Source organism: Corythoichthys intestinalis, chromosome 4, assembly GCF_030265065.1.
Source record: "Corythoichthys intestinalis isolate RoL2023-P3 chromosome 4, ASM3026506v1, whole genome shotgun sequence".
NCBI classification, from domain to species: domain Eukaryota; kingdom Metazoa; phylum Chordata; class Actinopteri; order Syngnathiformes; family Syngnathidae; genus Corythoichthys; species Corythoichthys intestinalis.
The window spans coordinates 40,496,567-40,519,077 of record NC_080398.1 but is presented as its reverse complement, the minus strand read 5'-3'; the positions used below and the strand labels follow the sequence as shown (position 1 = coordinate 40,519,077).

At 37.4% G+C, this 22,511-nt stretch overlaps 1 protein-coding gene across 1 annotated transcript in view; it reads left to right on the top strand.

Moving 5' to 3' along the window:
• The first annotated feature begins 214 nt into the window (after nt 1-214).
• The window catches only part of LOC130914429 (sodium/hydrogen exchanger 1-like), a 96,615-nt gene continuing 74,318 nt past the window's right edge, over nt 215-22,511 (top strand). The window contains exon 1 of the mRNA XM_057833602.1: nt 215-1,257. Within this exon, the coding sequence (XP_057689585.1) occupies nt 963-1,257 (295 nt within the window). The 5' untranslated portion in view covers nt 215-962. The remainder of the gene's footprint in view (nt 1,258-22,511) is intronic.

Here is a 22,511-nt window from a genome sequence, read left to right as displayed (position 1 = left end):
CTTGCAGAGGGTGATTATCAAAGCAAATTTGTTTCAACGTGAAATGAACCAAGAAAACACATGATGAGAGTCATGAGACGGTGTCCCTCCCAACGCCGACGGCTTAAACCTCCATGCCTGTCAGTGTCGCTGTTTCACAACTACCGCCTTCCCCTCCTTACCAGGCGTTTTCCCTGGAATACACGTTGAAGGCTTTGAAGGTTGAAAGAAGCAAACACACAACCACGCGACATGAGCCGAGCAGTTAATAGAGGCGACCTGGCTCATCAAGCCGGGTAAAAAAAGCGACAAACACCGCCCCTACGAGGCGGTCTACATCACGGTTGTACCTTCCCTAAACTGACCCTCGCCAAGGTCCTCCTCCTCCTCCGCCTCCGCGGGGGCGGGAGACGCCTGAATTGCCACTACACGCACACGCGGACATTGACTAGCAAAACCATTTGAAAAAGTTCGCGTTTACTCGGCGACGAGACAAAATGCGGCGCGGTTGTGTCGCAGCTGCACGTCAAGGTCAGAGCAGAATCCGAGCGACGCCGCCGCCTCGCGAGCGACTTTGCCGGGAAGGGGACGGAAAGACGCGGAGGGGGATGCCGCTGCCTGTCGCTTGTCTCCAGCATCAACAATGACACCTTTCCCCGGAGAGGACATCCGCGCTTGTTGCAAGTCACGCGGACAAACTTGTTAGAACATTCCGGAAAATTTCGTGGTCTTACATATTGTACGATGAGGCTCTTTCATTTTTTGTGACGTTTCCTGCTTCCCTTCCACGGCCCTCGGCTCCTCACCTGGCTAGCCAAGACACTCCACATCGGTTAGCTAACCGAAAAATATCCCTATTCCGAGTCTTTGTCATGGTTCCACACTTGTAGACTCGGTTTGTTCATGTGGCGAAGTTCGAACCAACAAACGTTCCAACTTCTTGAACTTTAAACAAGCCTCGTCACCTCCATCTCTTCCCTAAAATGTCCCCGAGTACAGGCTCGCGTCACCCGGGCGGGTCCGGTAGCAGCTTATCGGAGCGCGGACTCATCATGCTGGTGCTCCTGGTCCTCCTGGTGGTCTCCGTCCTGCCTCTCGGAGCCTCCAGCTCCCCCGACGTGGGTCACGGAGATGAGTCGAACGACCATAACGTGGAGAAGGAGCACCACCGCAACTTTACCAAAAAGCCTTTCCCGGTGCTCAGTTTCGAGTACAAACACATCCAGACCCCCTTCGAGATCTCATTATGGGTCCTACTGGCGTCTTTGATGAAATTAGGTGAGTCATACTCTTGTATTTACAAACAAGCTTGTTTAAAAAGGTGGGTAAACTTGCAATGATAGTAGCTTGTATCAAAAATGTTTCCTTGACATACAGAATATGCTCATGAATTAATCATTGAGTGCTCTTCAACCTGCACTGAAACACAGTGGTTCGTTGACCAGGCTGACAGAAGCTAAGAAAGGCTCGACTACCGTCATAATAATGATGTGTAGTTACACGTACTCATAAAGAACCCTGCAAATGAACTCTGTCTGAAGTAGTAGAACATATCTGACCTTCTGTTTCTAGATTTTATGGTGTGAAAGCACAGCATTTTGCCTACAAGTAACTTAGTGCTTGCAATGCGTGCCTGCCTTATACTATGCACACCCACTTGCTTTACTCACCCAACTTCCCTGGAAAAGCAATTTGATTGACAGTCATGTCACAGCAGCACTAAAGGTAGAGGTGGGAATCTTAGGGCACGAAACGATTCGACTACGATTAAAATCGATCACAAATCGATTATTGATGCCCCCCCCCTCCCCCCACACACACACTTTTAATGAGGCCTGAACGATATTGGAAAAAAACTATTGTTGCGATTTTTGGGGGGTTTGCGATATATTGCGATATTATATTGCGATTAGGGCTATCAAAATTATCGCGTTAACGAACGTTAATTATTTTTTTAAATCAATCCCGTCAAAATATTTGACGCACTTAACGCACAAATGCCCCGCTCAAACAGATTAAAATGACAGCAGAGTGAAAGGTGTAGTTGTTGTGTTTTTCGGAGTTTTGCCGCCCTCTGCTGGCGCTTGGGTGCGACTGATTTTATAGGCTTCAGCACCCATGAGCATTGTGTAAGTAATTATTGACATCAACAATGGCGGGCTACTAGTTTATTTTTTGATATAAATTTTTAAAATTTTATTAAAACAAAAACATGAACAGGGGTTTTAATATATCTTTTAAGAACTACAAGTCTTTTTATCCAAGAATGTTAATAATGGTAATGCCTTCTTGTTGGTTTATTGTTATAATAAAGAAATACAGTACTTACAGTGGGGAGAACAAGTATTTGATACACCGACAATGAGAAAACCAAGTATCAAATACATGTTCTCCCACTGTATGTACCGTATGTTGAATGTATATATCCATCTTGTGTCTTATCTTTTCATTCCAACAATAATTTACAGAAAAATATGGCATATTTTATAGAAGGTTTGAATTGCGATTAATTGCAATTAATTACGATTAATTAATTTTTAAGCTGTAATTAACGCGATTAAAAATTTTAATCGTTTGACACCCCTAATTGCGATATTAAAAAAAATATATTTTTTTTTAAAAATAAATTTTGACTTGGTCACTTGAATAGCTGTTTGGAAAGACTTTTGATGACTCGCCATCACCACAGTGTACAGTGATCCCTCGTTTTTCGTGGTTAATGGGGACCAGAACCCGCCGCGATAAGTGAAAAACCGCGAAGTAGCGCACCCCCCCCAATTTTTTTTTGTGTGTGTGTTTTTTGTGCTCAATGTAATTATTCCGATTTGGCATTGGAAACACACATAGAAGAAATGTTTTTTTTCCTCACTTTTCCCCCCAAAGTGATTTTAAAAAATGTATATAAATAAATGGTTTCTAAGCACTTCAAATGTCATAATTATGATCAGTTTTGAACAATACTGTCCAACCAAATAATTTTTGAACAAGACTAAAGTACTGTAGTAGATAAAATGCTTGGCTTTATTAAATATTTCTGTTTATCTACCTTAGCTGTGACAGTTGGAGTGACATGTAGAAATTTCAAACTCCTAATGATCACTTCTGGCATTTATATGTCTCCAACGTCTCCACACGCACGCACGCACGCACACACATTCATTCCAGCGCGGCTTCCTTGCAGAAACTGTTTAACAAGTTAAACGATGATTGACAGATTGCTGCCTGGATTCTTTGGCCAGATCAAAGCCATCGTTAACTTTAATAAGCAAGTGCTGCAGTGACTGAGAGGAACAAAGGGCTGGGAGAGGGAGGGTGTGAGGCTGTGCGCAGAGCAGAAAGCAAGGCGTATGTGGATTAAAAAAAAAACAAAACTATCGCACGTGCTTGTGATGGGACTATCGCGCACGCGCACATCGCGATGGCGATGTTTAAACGGTATATTGTTCAGGCTTACTTTTAATGTTACATACATTAGTTCCAAAATTGTTCAAAAATCTTCTCAGGCTAAACCAAACAACTACTATTTCAGTATCAAGTTAACAGTTCAAAACAGTAAATAAAATAATCAAAGACCCATTCTGTATCAGCAGCTTTAAAGTGCGTATGACACCAAAAAGCACATTTATTTCATATTTCATGCAGTGTTTTATGCTCCCGAATGAAATGGACCGCTTGGATGTGTGTGGAAGCGAATTTTTTATATATTCAATTTTTGAATCCCGCGCCATGAAAATGAGTGACCTCCGGCCTTAGTCTCGTGTTTAGGACGAATGAGAATGTGACGTCACCCGGGTCAGCATCTCACAATACAGCATTGCTTTATAGCATGCAGATGGACTGCGGATTCAGCTGAATTTGCGGATTAATTCGTTTATTTTTTGCATCACACCAGCCAAAGTGCTGAAGGCTTTTGTAGCTGCACCAGGGAGAGGCGTGTGAGCCTTTTTGGGTTTCAGAAAGTTTCCGTTCACCCTGAGATCGGCCAAGACAAGTGTGCGACAACTGTGGGACCATTGCGAAGACCGTGCTGACTGTGTTTTACTTCCGCGAAAAAACAGATATGACAAAAAATCAGAATAGTGCATTAAGATGCACCTGCATGAACCTAGCCATAGCTGCTGGCAAAAATTGATTATCAAATTTTTTGGCAACTAATTTAATAATCGAGTAGTTGTTGCAGCCTTATTAAGAAGCTACTTTAGGCTGTAAAATGCCTGAATATTGGCAAATATGTGAATTGTTTTCCAAAGTAAAAGCAGATTTTTGTTGATGTCCTACTTTGAACAAAAATATAATGAAGAAATATATATATAAATAAATATTTACAACTGAAAAGTTGTATATATGTTATGATTTCAAGAATTTCGACAAATTTAAGGTGAAGAAGTTCCTAAACAATTAATTGCTTATCAAAATAGTTGTCATTTAATTTGCTAATCGATTAGTTGTCGATTAATCGACTAGCTTAATCTTTAAACTGTAAATCTGTACTGGAACCAAACACTACATGATCAGAAAAGACTTACGGAAAGGGAATTGGATGGTGCAACTTTTTTTCCCCTTTATATTTGTTTAATTCACGGGAATGCGGATGAAAACAAAACAAAACAAAAAAACATCATTTCTAGGGGAATGAGGGCTGCAGCTATGGATTATTTAAGTAATTGATTATTCTATCAAATAGTACAATGCAGAATAAATTTCAGGAGATCAAAAACAAAGGCTTGCCAAGATTGCACTTTCTAAAGAGCATTAAATGCAAATACAAAATAGGATCGCCGAGTGTTTCTTCAAACTATGCAGAATTGCACTTTCGGCAAAAATAAATTAAAATACTTGAGCTTAGCCTCAAACGGTATAAGTAAAATCAATGAGGATCTAAGTACAATAAAAGAACAATTGACTAACTTTCATAGCAAAAGTCCGCTAGCTTAAATGCTATAAAATGCTAATTTTAACAATGCTCTTAATTAATTGTTCAAACACATAATTCCACAAAAACAGCTAAATATACCTACATTGAAAAAAATAACTGGTGGATTTACTTGATAAAATCATTGTAACAATTTGCACTTACTTTTATTAAGTAAATTTTACTGCTTGTGAACGGAATTTAATATTGCAAGGAGTAAAATTTACTGAGTAAAAGTGCAAATTGTTACAATGATTTTATCAAGTAAATCCGCCAGTTATTTTTTTCAATGTAGGTATATTTAGCTGTTTTTGTGGAATTATGTGTTTGAACAATTAATTAAGAGCATTGTTTAAAAAAAAAAAAAAAAAGAAAGATAATTAGTTAGCATTTTATAGCATTTAAGCTAGCGGACTTTTGCTATGCAAGTTAGTCAATTGTTCTTTTATTGTACTGAGATCCTCATTGATTTTACTTATACCCTTTGAGGCTAAGCTCAAGTATTTTAATTTATTTTTGCTGAAAGTGCAATTCTGCATAGTTTGAAAAAAAAAATCGTAACAATTTGCACTTACTTTTATTAAGTAAATTTTACTGCTTGTGAACGGAATTTAATATTGCAAGGAGTAAAAATTACTGAATAAAAGTGCAAATTGTTACAATGATTTTATCAAATAAATCCACCAGTTATTTTTTTCAAAAAAATTTTTCTGGGTCTGTTGTCCTCTATTTAAGGGCCATGAGATTTAGCCCGCAATTTTACTCCTTGCAAATTTAAATTCAGTTCACAAGCAGTAAAATTTACAATGAACGGATGTTCATTCGCTGCCACCCTCCCAGTTCAAATGAATTGGACGTCTACTAATTGTAAACTCAATTCAGTTCACAGCAGAAATATATATATATATAAAAAAAAGCTTGTTAGATGATATTCCGAGTGTTGGTCCGGGTCTGTTGTCCTCCATTTGAGGGCCAAGTGCTTTAGCCTGCGGTTTGAATCGCAATCACATGCCGGAAAGAGAAGAATGGCTTATCCAGAAGCAGCGCAATGCTGATAATTCACACGGATAAAACAAATCTTCGCTGCATACAATGTTTAACAGATAACAAGCCTTTTGCAACTCTGTTTACTGATGCTGGGATTGGAATTGGTGGATAAACAGCTGCATTTGTAAGTTCCATTGTGTTTGCTCAGTTTGGCCATTCACTCAAGAAAAAAAATCTATAGTGATGATTTCATGTGACGAGCTGAGAACTCCTGTTTGTTATTACGGCTCGCCACAGTGATGATTAAGCAGTACTCATACGGCATGGGATGACAGTTTGTCTTGTATCGCAGTAATAATGATAATTGTGTCACTTTAGGTTCATTAGAATTTGATATAAATGCGTGTAATTGTCCTAAAAAGAGGTGAAATAGTATGAAAATTTTTATAATTAAAAACTCTTTCAGGAAGCAATGTATCTGAATGGATCTCAATTTCCGTTAAAAAAAAAAAAAACAAGTTTACTTGCCTGCTTTAAAAATAAAAGGTAAATGTAATACTGTTCCACTCCTGTGCTGTAGGTGGCAGTCACGTGTGTTACGATATTTACCACACACACAAAGTTTTGTTTCCACAGTCACTCCCAACTATCAGATCAATGTGCACATTGTAGGCTAATGGATTAAAACTAAACTAAATTCAAATAAAGTATTTCTCGGTTAATGTTAACTCAACGGGAGACATTTGAAGACAAGATGGTGGATGCAGGAGGCAGACGGACACACAAGTGTGACTGTCCACTGACCGGTGGCCATAAGCCTCCAATTTATCCAGGAAGACTAGAAAATAGGTTGTGGGTAATTGAATGTGGCTGCTTCACTGCTCTGCCCGGTCCCCGTGTCGGCGCCTGATGGATCCCTCATATCTTACATGGCTTGTATGTGCCGTCCCCAGTCCATTTATCTCCTCGGCAACCTCCGTCTGTGAACATGAGATGTAATATATGATTCTCCGGTCCCTTAAACTAACCTCATCTTCACTTGCTGCACTCCCAATCAATTACATTTATAAAACTGAGTGTGACACATCGAAAAGGTGATATGTCGCGACACTTTGTAGCCCAAAAGGTTATAGATATGCTCCCATCAAGAATCGATATATCGTTTTACAAAGGTGGCACTGTTTAAAAAAAAAAAAAAAAAAAAAAAGAACCAACAGGTTGCAACCAAAATCTAGAATACTGTCTACTAGTTCACTGACTACCAATGACGGTGCTAGACATCTAATTCATTTTGACTGGATTGGACGTCTAGCGCTGTCAATGGCACTGAAACCAGAGCATTCACAACCAGGCTCATGGGCATTTATATGATATCAACTGCAGGTCACAGCTTCTTCTCTGAAGCAAGGTCATAAACATAACACAGCTGCCAAGTAAAATTCCACTTTCTTGGGAGCATCTTAATGGGTTAACATGGGGGCCTGCCTATCTATACTGGAAATGATAAAAAAGTGTATGTGCTGAGATTTCGGGGCAGATTTTTTCTTAGGCACTGGGGTGAGGCTCTCTGGTGCGTTTGTCCTGGCCTGCCAGCTTTTAACCCTTACATGCACAAGTTACTGGACCCTACACTCTTCCATAAGTGGGTCAAAAATGACCCATATTAGAACCAATGTGTTTTTATGCCATTTTGGTGAAGAATAATCACTTGTATATTAATTAGTATGATATTTAGGGCCACACAAGAATGATTTCATGCGTGAAATATCTTTGATTCAATTAACATTTTTTTGAAAAAAAAAAACAAACAAACAAAACAACAAAACAACAAAAAAAGACAACAGAATAGCAACAGACTTCATCCTTCCTTGTATTTTATCATCAATGATGAAGAGCTCCCATGCATCTTTTTGGTGAGACAGCGGTGCTAAGCCCTTGTGGAGGCACTGACCGATTTCTGAGGATATTGTGCCTCTGTGTTCTGCCCTGGGTGGGAGGAAATTCTCTCTAGTAAGAGCTCTACCAACTCATTCTGTTGGCCATGATTTGGACACTTTCTACTTCAGAGGACACTTAAGTGGAATTTTATGAGTCACATTGATCCTGTTCAGTTGGATTTCCAGGTGGACAACTGCCACCGCCACCTGGACAATAGTCTGGGTCGTCATCATCAGAAATTTCGGACACTTGAGTCCAACCCCGTCACTGCCTCTCCGTCATCCAACATCTATAGGACCATTTCAGCTGTAAATCTAGCACAAATCCGATTTTTTTGTGTTTTTCCGACTCGACTGAACGGGAAAAGTCGCATAAAAGTGGACCATTTTTAAATTCGATCCAGGTCACTTTCGTAAGTTAAGCGAGAGACAGGGTCCTACGGTAGTGGTGCAGATGTGCATTAGCGTTAGCGCCTAGCTTGAACGCGGCTTTTAGGGAAGGAGCGGGCTTGACAACAGTCATGAAAAAATAAAATGGGTTGAGAATAGCCTGACAATGCTCGGTTTTCTCTCTGCTCCAATGCGCATGCGGGCCAGTTTGCTCAACGTATCTCGGTCTGCGAATTAGAGCGCATGTGTGATGGACAAACGCAGTCTGAATGGGTACGCCAAAAAAACAGATATGACAAAAAATCTGAATTGTGCATTAGGACCTAGCCTTAGTTAGCTAGCTAGTTATGATGTAGGTTAATTTGTTGATAAATAATCATAGTCATGAAAGACACACACACAAAATACTATATGGACATAATACTTACAGTACACGTATCAGCTCTTGCTGTGTAAAATACTCTTCTTAAGGGATGTCAATTTTTACATACATCGTCTGTGTGGTCCACGATAAATTTATTCCTGAGAGCCAAAGTTGATAAGAATGAAAGATTCCCATTGGATTCCATAGAAAATGCTTAGGGGTCATTTTTGACCCACTTGTGGAATCTTAGGGTAGTAATACAAAAATGACAATTTCTTGAAATGTATAAAAGTTCATCAAAAATTTGAATGGCATTATATCAAAAACATGTTTTTTGAGGAATACCTGGAATATTAATTGATAACAATTTTTCATTCCGAAGATATTTCAAGAAAGCAACCTCACTGGGTCATTTTTGACCCACTTATGGATCTAAGGGTTAATTAAACTTTCCTTAATAAATGCATCTAAGGTGATGATTGCTTTCTTTTTTTTTGTCCCTGTCATCATCTCCTGTTTGTTAAGACAATGAAAGAATCTATGAAAGGGGAAAATTGACTTTTTTGTTCTTCACTTCCTATTCCCTTGGGGACATTTTTGCGTCACTTCCTTTTCAATAACCCAACATCAACAAGAAGTAACCTGTAAATGCCCCAAAGTTAAACAAGAAGTGACCAGTAAAGGCCCCAAAAGGAAATGGTAAATGGAGAGTGCTTATATAGTGCATTTATCTACCATAATTTTCGGACTATAAGCTGCTACTTTTTTCCCTCATTTTGAATCCCGAGGCTTATAGTCCAATGCGGCTTATTTGTTGATTTATTTGGGTTAATAGGTAACACTTTATTTAACAGCGGCGTCATAAGACTGTCATAGGTGTGACATGACATTATCATGAATGCTTATGAAAGATCCCATTAAGTGTCATCCGGCAAATTATGTCACTAACTCCATTTATGTCCAGCCCTGATCTTTTACATCTATTCAAAGTGAGATAATTTGCCGGATGATACAAAATGATGTCTGTCATAGGCATTCATTAATGCTCATGGCAGTGTCATGTCATAATTATGATGGTCTTATGACAGTCTTATGGCGCCACTGTCAAATGAAGTTGTCACAAAGTTCCATAGCCAGCAATTAATGAAACAACTAGAACAGTAACTGAATAAACAATTAGCACAGAACAGGAATTTTGTTATTTACATCTGTAGCGCTGCAATGCATGCTAGGAGGCATGTTTGACGACCGGTGACAAGGTCAAATAGTGTTACCTGTTGTAATCTTTTGGTGTAAATATCCCATATTAAGTGAGGACAGCTGCGGTTTATAGTCCAGTGCGGCTTATTTGTCAACAAATGCCGTTTTCATGCCAAATTTGAAGGGTGCGGTTTACAGTCAGGTGCGCCTTATGGACAACTCGAGCTACCAACTGCACCACGGCAGCCTGAAAAGGAACTGACCGAAAATCAACGGGAAGTGACATCAAATGCCCCCAAATTAACTCATTGCCTGGCAATGGCTGATACTGACGACCATAGACGTCCAATCCGTTTGAATTCGAACGGATCGGACGTCTACTAGTGATTTAAAACGCCCTAAAGTCCTTTCAATTCTCAACACCCAAAGTGCTTAGTGTTTGTTCACTTTTGCTCTACTCTGTATTGCTGTCAGCATAATTCATTGCTACCAGCACATTAGCGAAATGACCTCCTACTCTATTTTGTTTGAGGATGTAAATAAACACACAAATGTAATGAATAACTTCTTATCGTAAAGCCGTATAATCCAAAGTAGACTGTTTTATTGTGACATCAAACATCCAGCAGATTACAGATAACAGATTAGCATTTGAAAAACACCCGCCGCCACTGCTACAGCTTCTTATTCTTCTTCTGTTCTTGTTTAAATTCTTCTTTGCTACTCACATAGAATATTAAGAATGGGTCTCATTACATATTTAATTAAACTCCATGTTTTTGGCTGATGGCATTTATGTGGAGTCTGGGCTGTTACGTACTACAATCGATGCGAGAAATTGCATGTCAAAAACTGAAATGCTATCAAAAGGAAAATTGCCTGAGACAAAAGTGGACTGCTATTCAGTATATGACAGTGCTCGTTAAGGGTGGGAACTTCTGGGTAGCTCACGGTACGATTTGTGATACAAGGCTCACGGTAACAATCTCACCATATGGCGATACAACAATTATCGATACATAGGTCAGGAAATCATTCTGCAATAGATTGATTTTTGGTCACTTCTTGTAGATTTTTGGGCATTTACGGATTACATCCTGTTGATATGGTGGCATTTACAGATTATCAACTAGTTCGAATAATAGAGTAATCTGATTAAAAACTTTTAATTCGTGGCAGAATAAGTTTTAGAAGATGTAAAACAAAAGACTAAGATTGCACTGTCAAAAGAGCATTTAATGCGAATTTGAAATAAAATTCCCCGAGTTTTTCTTCATACTTAGCAGAATTGCAGTTTCATTTAACAAGAGCAATAAATGCATTTAAAAATAAATTAAAATACCTTATCTTGGCCTCAAACGGTATAAAAAGATAAATGAATGAGAATCCAACAATAGAACTAGCTAACTTGCATAGCGGAAGTCAGCTAACTTAAATGCTTTAAAATGCTAACAATTTTTTACAATGCCCTTAACAAATCATTCATTCACATATTCCAACAAAACAACTGCTAAATATACCTGTAAACTAAATTACGAATGTATTAAAAAACATATTAGCTCAAAGAAAAACTTATGTTGGTCTTAACAGGGAGCAGCTGGATTTAGCCATGGTAAATTTTGACATTTTCACAGACGCTCGAAGACGAAGGACGCATTTACTATGAAATCTGAGGGTCAAAAATTGTTATTCGATATTTTCTGCGTCCTATATGGTATACTGGGGGCGGGTTTCAATAAGCTTCAGCTTCTCCCGTCTGCCCTTTTCTTTTCGGGTTGAATTAATTGTAAACACATATAAATGCTGTATGTTTGTTCAGATTTGTCATGCCTGAAGGGAAAATAAATAAAAATAAATAAATGAAATAAATGAGTTATATGTCATTCACTGTTGCCACTAGAGGGCAGTGTATCCACCCAAATCAATAAAACTAAATGTAAACAATTTCAAAACAAACCATTACAACGCATCTCTTCATCAAATGAATACTCAAAGCAGCAAAATTTGATTCAAAGCTTTTTCTAATCAAATTACTCGAGTTAATTGATTAATCGTTGCAGAGCTACTTTTAACAAATCGTTCAAACACATATTCCCACAAAAACTGCCAAATAATAATAATAATACATTTTATGAACATATTAGCTAAAACAAAAACTTATGTTGGTCATAACAGGGAGCAGCTGGATTCAGGCATGTTTTGTCATATTCATTGTTGCCACTACAGGACAGTGTATCCACCCAAATCAATAAAACTAAATGCAAACCATAACAATGAAACTCTTAATTAAACGAATACTCGAAGCAGCGAAATTGAATTCAAAGCTTTTTTGTAATCGAATTACTCGAGTTAATTGATTAATTGTGGCGGCACTAACACAGTGACGCATTTTTAAAACGATCTAACTAGAGCTGCAACGATTAAGCGATTAACTCGAGTATTCGATTAGAAAAAAAAGATTCAAATTAAATATTGCTGCTTCGAGTATTCGTTTAATTAAAGTGGCGCTGCAATCGTTTATTTTGAAAGTGTTTGCATTTAGTTTTATTGATTTGGGTGGATACACTGCCCTCTTGTCTGCCTCATTTCACATGGCTGAATCCAGCTGCTCCATGTTAAGACAAACATAAGTCTAGTTTTAGTTAACATAAGCATAAGTTTTTGTTGGAGCCAATGTTTTTTCTAATGCATTTGTAATTAAGATTATTGGTATATTCAGCAGTTGTTGTTTTTTTTTTTGTGGGAATATGTGTCCGAACTATTTGCTAAGAGCATTGTAAAAAAAAATTTTTAAAAAAGCTTTAGTGTTTTATAGCATTTAAGCTAGCGGACTTTTGCTATGTAAGTTAGCCATTGTTCTTTTGTTGTACATATATCCTTATTTATTTTATTTTTTTTATACCGTTTAAGGCTCGGCTCAGTTATTTTAATTTTTCGTGTTCCTTATCCAATTACTCGATTATTCGAACTAACTAGATCATCGGTTAATCGACAACTAAAATAATCGATAGCTGCAGCCCTAGTTTCAACGATTTACATGGAAAATAAAGACGCTTGACCGAAAATGGTTAAATATTAGATGAAATGTCTTGTTTTCTCATGTATATTAATAATTGCTCTGTTCCAAAAATAAAATCTTTAATCCAATTACCCGATTAATCGATAGAATTTTCAGTCAAATACTCGATTACTAAAATATTCGATAGATGCAGCATCCCTAGATATAACGGTTCTTGGCGGGAGCATATCGATAACCTTTTGGAATACAAAGTACTGCGATACATCCTCATTTCGATATACTATTAGACCCCTCATCGACACCATGCAACGACCATGTACACCGTCATAAACCCGTGTTACACTAATTATTAGCGTCATTTTCCTAAATTGTGTTTGAAAGTCTTTGTAATCCCCAAAATTCGCTGTAAAAGAACAAAACAAGAACATTTAAATATACTGTCGCACCCTTAGTGCTAATACAAAATCACTACATCCTTGGAAAATTGACGCCCTGCGGCCTGTACTGTCAGAGTTATTAACAAATTAACTAAATTAAAAATTATAATGCCAAAATCAGATTGAATGCTTGATCAGGGCTTTTTGGCAATGATATTATTGGTTTTCCGTCTGTGGTTTCATCTTTATTCTTTTTGCAGTTCCCATAAAACAAGACAATATTTTGCAACTAATGCATGTTTGGGCAACCCTAGACAAAACATGAATGTGTTTTAAAAGTGAGTGGAATAATAGTACCAAATTAGAAATGATGGATAAGCCCTCGCATACCTGTGCCAATGGTTTTATAGCTTGTCATCAAACTTTTCTGACACCATCTGCTCACCCACACTCAATGATACAAATTTAAATTATTCACAACTCTCCATCAGTCCCATTTACTTTGTGAAAATTTACTAGCAACTATACTTAAACTATTGAAAAAAAAAAAAAAATTGAGAAAAAAAAACATGAAAATTATCACTAGTTACTTTGCCAAGTAACTAATCTTACATTCAGGTAACTGAGTTACTAACGCAATTACTTTTTGGGAGAAGTAATTTGTAACTGTAATTAATTACTTTTTTTAAAGTAAAATTAACAACACTGATTGGCAGATTATCAAAATCAGGTGACTTGGACTCGGGTGCAAAAATACGCGATTGGGACATCGCTAGTATTTATATAATACAGTTTAATCCGATCTAAGATGGTTTATCTATGAATGATGAAGATAGGTGTATATAAAAGGGATCTGTCTCTGCACAGTTGTAAAGAAAAACAAACAATGGGCGAAACAATAGTAAAGGCCTTGACTAAACTGTGATTCGACTTGACGAACGTTTTATTTGACATGACTCGTCTTTACAACTTTGTGACTTGGCTCGACTCGAAATGACCTCGAGACTCGACTCGACCTGACTCGACATAACCCCATGACTCGACTTGACTTTCCCACAACAGGTAAGACTCGGGACGTATTTGTGAATCGTGCAATTGTCTGCAAAATGGCCCTTTGAAATCAAAAGTAGCAGACTTTTATTTTAGTAGGGTTTTGGTTGGTTTACTTTTGATAGACATGTCGCCAAGCGAAACTGTCGCTAAGCAAAACAGTTTTTTTTTTTTGCGGATGAATTTTACAACATTAATGCAGCAAATGCAAAAGACCTGAAAATGATGATTAGTTTTGTATAGCAATAATGATATGCAGGTGAAGCAATTACAAAAGGGTCTTTACACAGCGGGGTTCCTCCACCCACACATAGACATAATTCAAAGACATAATGTTTGCCATGAAGGCACATTGACCTGGCGGCTCTCATTAAGTTAAATGATTATGGTTGAGTCCAAAGTAACATGACTGCAACAGACCAATCAGGAAAAAATAAGTATCATGTAGCATCTTTCTCTGTAACATGTATAGGAAAAACTCCAGGTTAACAATTTAAAACCTCACCCTGAGTCTACTTAGTTGAGCTATTTAGGTATGAGATAAAGGCCCTTTATCTATTAAGTTTGTCATGCCGCGTATTGTGTAAACAGCATTGCCAAAGATGGCTAATCTCTACCATGTGAAAGACCGTATAAGTGGATGATCTTGTGGATATCATAAATATAGATTTGTTTGATTTCTAAGGAGCATTGCCAGATATTTTTGAGTTCGTGACAATTTATTTGTATCTTAATCTCTATAAAGGCGAGTTTGTCTGTGCGGCTGCCTGTGTGTTCGTGTTTTATGGACGCCAAAACAGCTGGGTGTATTATGACGGAATTTTACCCAGTTGTACTTTATGTGTCTGCGGGTTTTCTTAGTTGGGTTTGATCTCTGTAGGCCTCCATTTAGTGTGGGAAAATTTCTTTGTTAACTCGAAAAATGAGCATAGGAAATTTCTGATTGTGGAGGCAAGAGCGTCTTTTGGGCAAAAGATGCGTCTCTTGTAGTGCTGCAACGATTAATCGATTAACTCGAGTATTCGATTAGAAAAAAAGATTCGAATTAAATTTTGCTGCTTCGAGTATTCGTTTAATTAAAGTGGCGTTCTAATGGTTTATTTTGAAAGTGCTTGCATTTAGTAGTTTTATTGATTTGAGTGGATACACTGCATTATAGTCTGTCTCATTTCACATGGCTGAATCCAGGTGCTCCCTGTTAAGTCCAACATAAGTTAAGTTTTTGTTCGAGCCAATGTTTTTTTTTTTTTTTAATGCATTCATAATTTAGTTTATAGGTATATTTAGCCTATTTTTTAGAAATATGTGTCCAAACCATTTGTTAAATGCATTGTAAAAAATGTTAGCATTTTATAGCATTTAAACTAGCGGACTATTGCTATGTAAGTTAGCCAGTTCTTTTGTTGTACACAGATCCTCATTTATTTATTTTTTTATACCGTTTGAGGCTCAGCTCACGTAATTTATTTTTTTTATGTTCCTTATCCGATTACTCGATTATTTGATCTAATGGTTTATCGATTAATTGACCACTAAAATAATCGATAGATGCAGCACTAGTCTCTTGCGACTGCAATGTCGCAGATGGCTTTCAAACTTTACGGTTTCATGTACACATTGCCAAAAAAGAAAAATAATAATGAATAAAATAAATAAAAGAATAAGAATAAAAGTAAAAGCAAAACAGACACAAGCACAGATAAAATCAGATACTAATCAAGTACGTTATAAATAAAATGCATTATTATTATTATTTTGCGTTCATGTGACACAAATCTGAGCAACCCAGGGGAGACCACGAATGTTATGTTTAAAAAAAAAAAGGGATCTGGCAAGGAGATTCAATTGTACGAATGTTTAAATTTAAAATGTCAAAATTTAAGTCTGCAGCTACCGTATTTTTCGGACTATAAGTCGCACCTGAGTATAAGTCGCACCAGCCATAAAATGCCCAACGAAGAGTAAAAAAACATATAGTCGCACCAGAGTATAAGTCTCATTTTGGGGGGAAATTTGCTTGATTAAAATCCAACAAATAGAACAGATATTTCTCCTTGAAAGGCAATTTAAGATAAACATACAAAGGAGAACAACATGCTGAATAAGTGTACAGTATGATAATATTACATGATGCATGAACAACGAAATGCAAACGTGGCCAGTATATTAATGTAACATAGCTATCGAGAGTTATTCAGATAACTATAGCATAAAGAACACGCTAACAAGTTCACCAAACCATCAGTGACACTCCAAAACATCAAAATAACATGTGAAATGATATAATAATTAGAGATGTTAGAGATCGATCGGGATGCCGATTGATCGGGTCCGATCACGTCATTTTCAGTTTCGGAATCGGCAAAAAAATATCGGCCATGCCTTTAATATATATATATTTTTTAATGAAATCATTTTCTAATTGTATTTAACGTTACAGACATAATATGTTACTCATCCTCTTTAGTTTAGGCTTAAGGTAGGGTTATCAAATTTATCCCGATAACAGCAGTAATTACTTTTTCAAAAAAATGTATCACGTTAAAATATTTAACGCAATCAATGCGTGCGCTGCACGACCCACTCACGCATTGACGCGCTCAATCTGTAATGGCGCCGTTTTACGTATATCGAGAGATAAAAGGCAGCGTAACATGAGTAGAGTGAATTTTGGCAGCCTTTGGAGCCTTTTTTTAATTGGCTAAAGCCTTGCAATCCCTCTCCCTACGATTAGAAATATCATGGGAAGCAATGTGGGGAAGCAAGGTAGCAATTGATCTTTTTCTGAACACCTTATGTTATTTCCCAACGCAGAGAAGATATATCAATTGATAGCACTACGCACAGTCATGGTTCCACTTCCCATCATGCATTTGGGCATGGCTACAGTATCATTTACTGAAAGCTCAACAAATACACTAGATGGCAATATATAGTCACAATATACAAAGTCACAAGTCTTTCTATCCGTGGATCCCTCTCACAGAAAGAATGTTAATAATGTAAATGCCATCTTGAGGATTTATTGTCATAATAAACAAATACAGTACTTAGGTACTGTATGTTGAATGTATATATTCGTCCGAGTTTTATTCATTTTTTTCTTAATGCATTGCCAAAATGTATATGATCGGGAAAAATGATCGGGAATGATTGGAATTGAATCGGGAGCAAAAAAAAGCAATCGGATCGGGAAATATCGGGATCGGCAGACACTCAAACTAAAACGATCGGGATCGGATCGGGAGCAAAAAAACATGATCGGAACAACCCTAATAATAATGTGTTAATAATTTCACACATACAGTGGGGAGAACAAGTATTTGATACACTGTCAATGGGTTTTCCCATTGGCAGCGTATCAAATACTTGTTCTCCCCACTGTAAGTCGCTCCAGAGTATATGTCGCACCCCCAGCCAAACTATGAAAAAAAAAATGGCGACTTATAGTCTGAAAAATACAGTAGTTTCATTTCACATCAAGTGTCGTATCAAAGATCAACAATTGATGTACCAGCTGTCTGGAATTTTTAATATTGAAACTAAGCCTGATATTTTGCAACTTGAAGCACAAAATGAACCACATCAAGTAATCTCTCTTCCTAAAAACATGTTTGACACACAGTCATGTTCAGACTTCACAGCTAATATGTGACACACTGTCGATTTTGTTCACAGCAACACTGTTTGACACAGTCTTTGGTCAATTGTGTTCAGATCTAGTTTTTGATAGTAGTGCTACTCTTTGATACACGGTTGGTCATCTCCAGTTTAACACTGACATCTTCTTTGGTAAGGTCGTGTTTAGAGCTAGCTACTCTATGTTCAGAGCAACTCTGAAACACTTAGTCGGTCATGTTTAGGGTTCGTCTTTGACATCTAAGGCTTCTTTTTAACATGTGGCCTTTCATGTTCACAACTACTCTTTTGAAACATGTTCCGTTTATGTTCAAAGCTACTCACTGTAGATGTTCATGTCCAGGAAATGTGTTCATTGTTTTCGCCACCAAGGAGTCAGAATGTCTGTTGATCTTACAATTCGGCTGCCGGTTTCGTACAATTAGTCACCTGGCATTTGTGACATGGTTCCTGACCTTCTATCCAGTGCTGTGCTGAATGGATGAGCTGTTATCCTTTGCTTAGCTTTAATAACGTCTCTGCTGGAAGGCTCCCAGGAGGGAGTGAGGGGCAAGGACACATTAGCAGCCATTAAGAAGCAGCCACGAATGACAAGTGGAGTTCAGGAATGTGACCGCCTAGGTTTTTCACAGGGGTGGGAATCTTTGGGTAGCTCACAATACGATACGATTTGTGATACAAGGCTTACAAAAATGATGATTTCACAACATGGCGATTAGGCATGTGCTAATATGATATTGTGAAGGTATGACAACCATAGACCAAAATATTGCGGTATCACGGTATTGCAATTACGGTACATCTCTAAAATGTTTTACTTTGAGATATCTGGGTAAAAAAAAAATGTTTAAAAACTTTTTTTCCATTAAACAGGATTTTTATTTTTCAAAACATATTAACCCTCGTATTGTTTTGGGGTCAGAATTGACCCGTTTTCAAATTTTCGTATGCAAAAATCAATGTAATTTTGACGAGTGCTGCAACGATTAATCCATTAACTCGAGTAATTCGATTTAAAAAAAAAAAAAAAAAAAGCTATGAAATTTTGCTGCTTCGAGTATTCGTTTAATTAAAGCGGCGTTGTAATGGTTTGTTTTGAAAGTGTTTACATTTAGTTATATTGATTTGGGTGGATACACTGCCTCATTTCACATGACTGAATTCAGCTGCTCCCTGTGAAAATCAGCATAAGCTAAGTTTTTGTTTGAACTAACGTTTAAAGGTATATTTAGCCGTTTTTTGTGGGAATATGTGTTTGAACCATTTGCTAAGACGAATGTAAATAAAAAAAAGTTGGCATTTTATAGCATTTAAGCTAGCAGACTTTTGCTATGTAAGCCAATTGTTCTTTTGTTGTCTATAGATCCATATTTAATTTTTTATACCGTTTGAGGCTCAGCTCAGGTATTTTTATTTTTCATGTTCCTTGTCCGATTACTCGATTATTCGAAATAACTAGTTCTTTGAGTAATCGACCACTAAAATAATCGATGGCTGCAGCCCTACTTTTGACATACCCAAACTTGAAAATGGGTCAATCTTGACCTGAAAACAATATACTTAAAAGATTTAGTATTTTCATGCAAAGTTAATTTACAGATCAAATTTAATTCAGTAGCAAAAATTTGCTAAATTCTAACACAAGACACGGGTTAATAAATTGGAACATAAGTATAATGTTAAGTTAAAAAAATATAAATGAAATTAAAATAAATGCAGTCCTCTAGGTGAGCCTAAACCCACAGCCACAGCTCAACATTATTATCATCAGAGTAGGGCTGCAGCTATCGAATATTTTAGTAATCGAGTAATCGACTGAAAATTCTATCGATTAATCGGATAAAACATTTTTTTAGGTAAAGAGCAATTATTAATATACATGAGAAAACAAGACATTTCTTCTAATATTGAACCATTTTCAGTCAATCAACGTCTTTATTTTCGATATACATTGTTGAAAACAGCCACCAATTGCATCTCAGATGTGACTAGAATAAATAGACTAATTCACTGCTTTTACTTAAAAAAAACTTCTAGATCTTATAAAAAAAATATATATTTCTTACCTAATAATGTCATTACGCTGGATAACACACATCACTTAAAAGTTAGGTGTTTTTTTCCATGTGTTTCAATAGAATCTCCATTTGTGTCAAGCTATTTTTAAGTTCTAGTTAAGTTTTAAGTTAGTCTAAAGTGTAAGTCCTGATAGGATTTTGAGTTTTTGCAGTGTTCAGAATAAATGTACGTATGATACCTGCTGTATTGGAGCATATTAAGGACCAGTGCTACTTGGTGTTTTATCCAGCAATGACTACTGAGCTAAAATTGACGGTTAGCATTATTAAGTTTTTATTTTACACCCCAATCACTCTACAGCACTATGTTTTCACAGATTAAATAAAGCCTGTATGTAAGACACGTCAGCCACGTATCGACAGTGGTCATAACTGATAGAAACTAGCCCTCCGCAAGGCTAACGTCACGAGCTAGTGATAGTAGCGTTAATGTTATTTATTCGCGCTATGTAGTCTACTGCTTTAAGATGGCGGCTATTTACTAACGCCGCTCTGTCATTTCGCATCTAGTTCTACTTACATATGATATCTATGAGACGCATCAGAACTTGGCTTCCTGCTACCACCGTAGCAAGCATCATGCGGGCGTAGTTTTTAGCAACGTCGGCGTAGCTTTTAGCGGCTGTCGCCTGCAGCAAGGTTTTTTTTTTTTATTGGTTCTTCCTCTACGCACGTGACGTCAGTGCGCTGTCCCGCATTATAAGTACTCCGGTCAAAACCTGGCAAAATTAAAAGATTCTTCAAGGTGAATAAAATAACTCGGATCAGTTTTTTAACTCGAGTTACTCGAGTTGCTCGAGTATTCGTTTCAGCTCTACATCAGAGCAAAAATAATTGAATTATTTTCCATAAAAAGCACGTGTGTATGACTCGTTTCATGTTTACATTATACACACACATACACTTTTTCTCAACACAGACAGTTGCCAGTGAGAAAAAAACACCATGTTTTACCACCGCTAGACACACTAAACACGCTGGAGTTAACTCTAAATGCAAAATCATATTGGAGGCATTGCCACCTCGGCAGCCACCCTCCGCAAACATATCGGTTGGCCCTCCTTCTCTAAGCTGTGGCCGTCTGTAACTTTTCTGAAGCCGAAGTATTCCCATACCAGTGATTTCGTTTTCTTTGATGGGGGGGAAAAAGTTCAGGAGTTTCAAATCCTCCAGCCATTGTGTAGCACAGCTGACTCACTGACACTGAGCAACAAACGGTGGGGGAGGGTTGAGCCTTTTAGCTGCAAGCGAGGGATTTCTCCATGCACTTTTGGGACAAAAAATAGCTAATACCTCAGGGACGGTATAACAGAAATGTTTTTGCGGTTTTGAAACCTTGACGTTTTCATACCACGGTATACCTTGAAACAGGTAATCGACACATGTCTAATGGCAATACAACAATTATTGATACGTGGCGTGGGTCAGGAAATCAACCTACAATATTTTACTCTACAAGTAATAAACAGAAAATCGAGCTCTTTTCATCCTTCTGCTGTGAATTGGAGTGAGTTAATCACTAGTAGAGCGAATGAACATTTGTTCATCACCTGTCCCCCAGCATGTTTTTTTCTCTGACCTAGTTTTATTGAGGGATTTATCAAAATTCCCAAAGGTTTGAAGCTGTGAATTTAAATTGGCTATTTAGTCTTTAATTCACCAATTACTGATTGCGCCACTGCAGAAAGCAAATGTCATTAATAAGTGTTGTACCCAGTGGGGATTACTTTGTTTGTGTCTTCCACGAGGACTTCGCCGTGTATCATTTAATTGTTGTCATTGTGATCGTCTTTGTGTTCTCTGCTAATATCAACATTCTGCTTGCCAAGTACTAGTGGCTTGTTTGGGCAAGCCTTTTGGCTCTACAGCAGAACCATCCATTAGGAAATGAGATCAATTGTGAGGACAGGGAATCATCCCTCTAGTCATCAATTTTGGAAACTGCTAGCTTTGAGCGCTAGCTCTCGGATTGTAAGCATTACCTTTCACGCATGAAAATACAGTTTTGGCATTGGTTGTAGATGCACACCAATGATTCAAAATACGACTGCGTGTTCATTAGGGGTGTGACAAAATCTCGAAATGGTGATATATCGTGATACTTTGTATCGCAAAAGGTTATCGATATGCTCCTGCCAAGAATCGAGATATCGTTTTAAAAAGGTGGCAATGTTTAAAAAAAAAAAAAAAAAAAAAAAGGGACTAACAAGTTGCTACCAAAATCTTCCACCATAATAGTGTCTCAGGTAACGAAGGCTGCCATTGACGGTGCTTGACGCCTAATCCATTTAGACTGGGAACGTTCGTTCATTTGAAATAGGGCTGCAGCTATCGATTATTTTAGTAGTCGATTAATCGATGAACTATTTAGTTCGAATATTCGAGTAATCAGATAAGGAACATAAAAATATTTACCTGAGCTAAGCCTCACACGGTGTATATACAGTATATATACAGTATTGATATTAGAGCTGCAGCTATCAATTATTTTAGTAGTCGATTAATCGATGAACTAGTTTGTCGAATAATCGAGTAATCGGATAAGAAACATGAAATATTAAAATACCTGAGCCGAGCCT